Genomic DNA, 5,556 nt, shown 5'->3' with positions numbered 1-5,556 from the left:
GGATGGACGGATGGATGGATGGACGGATGGACGGATGGATGGTGGAACCTCTGATGACACCGGATCTGATGTATTTGGATTTAAAGATGGCTTCAGTTTTGATAAGTCATGTTTTCTCAGTTTGATCAGATTCTGTTGTCTGTAAAAATGTCCGCCTCGTCTAGTTTCCTGACTTCTCTTCCTCAGTCTGATGAAGAAAAGGATTTATTTGTTTTCAAACCCGTTCTGCTCACAGAACAAGTCATGAAACGTTCAGTCAGTTTTCGGAGAGAAACAGACGCAGATCTGCCTGACGGGCGCCCCCATGTGGTAGAACAGATTATTTCAGGATAAACTCCTAAAAACGCGAAATGCCCCTCGCGGGCCTCCGTACTGTCCTCTCATGGAGCTCCTTAAGAAGTTACATTAAGTTTTATTTATATTTAGTGAACATTTCCTCCAAAAACAAACAAAATGTCAAATTATGATCTTTTATTTTACCATCAGAGACGTTTGGGGCAGATTTAAAGCTTCTTTAATTTGAATGAAATGTGTTCAGAAGAAAGAACAAGAAGCAGGTGAGCTGCGGTCAAACACCTGATGGACGGTGAAACAGGTAAAAAACATTCTCATCGAGTTCAGGAGGAGAAAAACAGGAACACCCACCTGCTGGTTTATGAGGATTGTGTGAAAATAAATATTTATGTTATGAACTCTGAGATGTTTTATGTCTTACTTTATCTTACTTTTTATTTTCTGTACAGTTTTCTTTCATTCCTGTATAATTTATCCTAATAAAACCAGTTCCTCCTGCCACCTAACTGACCCTTTAAAGAAACATTCTACCTTTATTATTAATTTAAAAAAAAAAAAAAGAGTAAAACTATTTATGAAGCAGTTTGTCTTGAAATGATTTAATGCTTTAAAAATCATGTTTAAGTAATGTTTTACCCTAATATTTCCCTGATGGAGGATATTTGTGTTGGATTTTGTTCTGTATGTTTCTCCTCTGAGGCTGTTTCTGGAAGGTTAAAGGTGAATCTTTGCCCTCCTGGGTCCGTTCAGCACCACAGAGACACAAAGATCTGCTGTTCTCCTCAGAAACAACCCATATTCAGAAAGGTTGGAAATGACCTTTGACCCTTCCTAACTGCTCCTCTGTTGTCATTGCTGATGTCTTCCCACCTTGGCGTTGTGCTAACGCACACCTGGCGGTCCCTCTGATAAAACTTAAAGGAGCGCCACTAACAGGACCTACTTTAGTGCCTAAATAAGAGTAAAGATGCTGTATTTACCTCATGTGGTGAGAAGATCGCAGCGTTTCTTCGTTCTGAGACTGAAGACACGTTTTCCTCTCAGTTTTGTTGTCGACATGGTGACGTCATCACGCTACCCGGTGGGTAACTGTTTACAGAGCTGCCTGGAGACCAACAACATGTTGACATCATTAACAGAGAGATGATGTTTCTGTTAACAAGAAGCTTTCTTCGGTCACCGTTTCTGAGCGATCTCAGGTTTCACAGCTTTTAGTCAAATGACAAAGAGGAGCGCCCTGCGGTGGCACATTTACACCCGGGAGCTCGAATAACTCACCAAACAGAGAAAAAACTCTCCGGAGTTCAACTGGGAAAATCACAGACAAGATTAATTTAACAAACAATCAGTAAGTCAGTTGGGAAAAAGTGAAAAACACTAATCAGAGCACCAAACAGATGTTATGTCTGAGAGCCCTGAACCTGCAAGATTTCAAATTTTACATTAAAATATTTTTTTGATTTATAAAATAACTTGCTAGATTTGTTTTTTTGTCCCATTATTTGAGGAAGTTTCCTTTTGGCAGCCTTTTCTATACATTAATGTAAAAAAAATACACATTACCCACAAGTTAATTCATAAATGTTCATTAAATATTAAATACATGCATAATAAAATAAGAAATAATTATTAAATTAATGTTTAAAACAACCATGTAACATTTAGACAAGTTCTGGCTGCCACCTAGTGGTTTAGATTCGCTATTACACATCAAATTAGGTTTTACTGTGAAAGGTAAAGCTGACCGGAAGCGACGTTAAATCGAGCCTTTATTTTGAAGGTGGAAGCGGAAGCTGTTGCCGCTGTGACATTGCGCGAGCTTCATTCAAGGATGGCGGCTGGACGAGGCGAGTTTTTCCAAAGTTTTCTGGACGGTTTACAGAGGCAGCCCGCGCAGCCGGCCCCGGGGAGGCAACAGCCCGGTCGTGGCGGAGGGAGGCCGGGTCCCGGAGGAACATTTGCGGGTCAGGAGAGACGACGAGGCGGCGGCTGGAGGAGTAAGAAGCGGCCCGCTGAGGAGCGGAGTTCGGCTAGCAGGACGGAGCCCAGGTGACAGGGCGTAGACGGTTCAACAATACGCGCGATATTTATGTGTTTATTGATAAATGTGATTTAATTTTGAGGTTTTATTTTAAAATTAATTTATTTTTTAGTTACAATCCCAGCTGTGCGACAACAGACTGTTCTCTTTCCAAGGAAAACCTTCTGGAAAGGTAAGCTAGTTACACTATTAGCTCATTTGGAGGCGGGACATCCTACCTGTTTGTAATTGGCTGTTTTATTGGGACAGAAGGTCGTGATTGGTTGTTGGTTGTTTCCGCTCTGCTCCTTTAACTCATCTGTACTGAAAGCTAGCGAACATAGCGAACATAATCGTTTTAAATTGTTTTTTGATACAATTTAGCTTAAACAACTCTCCTAAATCACTGAATATTTACTTCTAATTAAAAGATGAAAGTGGCTACATACATTTTTTTTCAATAAAAGTGTAGAAATTAGTCTCAGAGCTTCATTTTATGTAATGACATGGCTGACTGTCTTCATAAAAGCATAAAATACTGATTTAAAATTTTGATTATTAATATTATTAACCTTTATTTAACCAGGTAGAGACGCCTGACCAAGAAAGGCAGCAGCACAAAAACATTACAAAACCTAAAAACCACAGTTATCACAGTGCAGTTAAAGTACATTATTATAAACAGCAGGAATAAAAGAAGAAAACAAGCGAGAGGTAATACACGCAGAAAACTAAAAACAACCGTATCAGTTTTCTGACAGAGTTCCATCATATTTTAATAACCTTTAGTTTTACAGGAACTTTGGACCTCTTGCTTGTTTTCTTCTTAAAAGAACTAAATACTCTGTTGGCAGCACAATATATGTGCCACACAATGTCGCTTTTTAATCTAAAAATCAAATATGTTTATGTCAATAAATGCTGTTTTTATTCTTAATGTAATCTGTGATAATATCTCATATTTTCATCAACATTTAAATTAAAAAGTGAACTTAAACAGTCGTCCTCCGGAGGATTTCTTGTTACAAACCGTGACAATTATAATATTTAAAAAAAAATAAAAGGTGGTGATAGAATTGTGAACAGATTTTTTATCATCCTGATGGTAAAACTTTATATTATTTGGAATTTTCTAAACATGACACAACGTTCCACACATGGCAGAAAACAAATAAAATATAAGAAAATATCCTAAACCTGCAGAAATCCCAATAAATCAGTAAAAATTAATTAGAAAAAGTTAGTAAGACCTGCAGATATATTCAAATAAAAGTGTTTAATTACTGCTTGATGAAACTGATCTGCTTTTATTTTTTGTTGTCTTTTTGTTCTGTAAATTATTCTGAATTAAGAAAAATAAATTTCTAGTCTCGCTTTGTGACGTGGATAATAAGATGATAAGAAATAAATGTTAGTTTAACTTTCTGGACTTAAATTAGTTCCAGTTTTGATGACATTCCGTCACAACGCAGCGCGCCTTTATGACCTTCACGTTTGCAGAGCGTGATGTCGTGTTTTCCGTCCGTTTGTCCTCTCCAGGCTCCCGTCGGAGGTTCTGATCCGGATCCTGTCGTACCTGGACGCCTCCTCGCTGTTCTGCGTCGCCAACGTGAGCCGCCGCCTCCACCGCCTCGCGAATGACGAGTGAGTCGACGGAGACCAGCGTCTCTCTTTAGTCTGTCTCGATTCGAATCGTAGCTCAGATATCTGAACTATTTTAAGAAAGAAATGTTCTCATTTTCTGCTAAAACTCCCACGATGTGTTTTCTTAAAACTCTCCAAACATCCAGAGTTTTACAGAACTAAAATGTTTATTAAAAACAAAAGTCCCTAAAAAGATTTCTTATAAATTATGAAACGAATGGGACTCAGTATTGAGCCTTGTGGAACACCTGTAATAAATACACATTTGTCTTTAACTGAACTTTATTTGTTTTATTTAACTTTATCTAATAAAAATAACCCCCTAATAAACTCTTCTACGAGTCAAACTCCATGTAATATTAGAAACAAAGGAAAAAAACTGAATTTCTCATTAATTTAATAAGAAAAGTGACTTTAATGTTTCGATTTTAAATTAATTAATGAATCCAAAGTTCCTGTAAAACTAAAGGTTATTAAAATATGATGGAACTTTGTCAGAAAAGCCCGAAAACGTTTGCTTCTTTTTCTGTTTTCCTGTAAATGGAAGCAGTTTTATCTAATAACAATAATATTTTGTATTTAACTCTTATATTAAGGCAGATGGATCATTTTTATAAACGTCAAAAACATTTCAGAGATCTTCAAATCAGGGATTGGAAAAGTACGGAAATCTGAGTTAAAGTGACAAAGACGTTTATAAACTGATTTTTTTTAACTTGTAAAAAATCATGTTTTGCTGTTTGGCTCCCAACAAAAATCAGCGATTTAGACTTTTTGATCCGTTTCTCAGGATGTAAAACTTTCCTGTGGTTCTTTTGTGTCGGCAGCGTCTTGTGGCAGAAGATTTACGTGACGGAGTTCGGGAGTCAGGCGTGGAGGCTGAAGCCAGCGGGCGGCGCCGAGGCGGAGGAGGAAACGGCGGCGGTGAAGGGCGACACAGCGAGCCGATGGAAGAAGATGTTCTTCAGAATGATTGTCGGACAAGAGATGAAGAAGTGGAGGAGAGACCTGAGCGACCTGAGTCCGTACACCGGCCTGCCCCGTCAGACCGAGTGGGTTCTCAGGTAGGAGAGCAGAACCACGCCAGAACCCGTTCTCTGCTTGGACTCCGACAAACTCAACGGTACCTTGTTTTAGTCGTTGTTTGGGTCCTGAAATCTGTGACGGTCTGAGCGACTTTAACCCCCTAAGGTCTGGAGTGAAACTGGACGTTTTTAAACTTCCTTCATATTTCACCCTAAAAGTGGTTTAACCGCCATGTTTGGAGTAATTTTTTCCTTTTGACCTCCTGTATTAACACAACAGACCTAAAACCACACAAAAACATAAAATCCGAGTGGAAAAATTCTTAGTTTTTTTTACTGTAAAAACCACAAACAAACTTAATGAAATGTTTTAACAACTTAGAATGCAAATATAATCAGTAATATTCATAAACATGTGAACAAATTGAGCAAACAACAAAGGTATATAGACTTTCTCCATTAAAATGTTGACAATTTCTGAGGCGTTTTTTAGACCAAACAATCAGGAGTTCTAATAAATTACCATAAATCCTTTTTGCCACGAATATAAACAGTTTCTGTCCAAAACAAGGC

At 38.0% G+C, this 5,556-nt stretch overlaps 1 protein-coding gene across 1 annotated transcript in view; it reads left to right on the top strand.

The window, feature by feature from the left end:
* The first annotated feature begins 2,069 nt into the window (after positions 1-2,069).
* The window catches only part of LOC108250257 (F-box only protein 15), an 8,763-nt gene continuing 5,276 nt past the window's right edge, over positions 2,070-5,556 (top strand). Inside the window, exons 1-4 of the mRNA XM_025002495.2 lie at positions 2,070-2,343; positions 2,448-2,507; positions 3,854-3,958; positions 4,786-5,022. Coding sequence (XP_024858263.1) covers positions 2,126-2,343; positions 2,448-2,507; positions 3,854-3,958; positions 4,786-5,022 — 620 coding nt within the window. The 5' untranslated portion in view covers positions 2,070-2,125. The remainder of the gene's footprint in view (positions 2,344-2,447; positions 2,508-3,853; positions 3,959-4,785; positions 5,023-5,556) is intronic.

This window comes from Kryptolebias marmoratus, linkage group LG18 (genome assembly GCF_001649575.2).
Source record: "Kryptolebias marmoratus isolate JLee-2015 linkage group LG18, ASM164957v2, whole genome shotgun sequence".
NCBI lineage: Eukaryota > Metazoa > Chordata > Actinopteri > Cyprinodontiformes > Rivulidae > Kryptolebias > Kryptolebias marmoratus.
The sequence above is the reverse complement of the archived record's forward strand: the minus strand, read 5'-3'. Positions and strand labels throughout refer to the sequence as shown.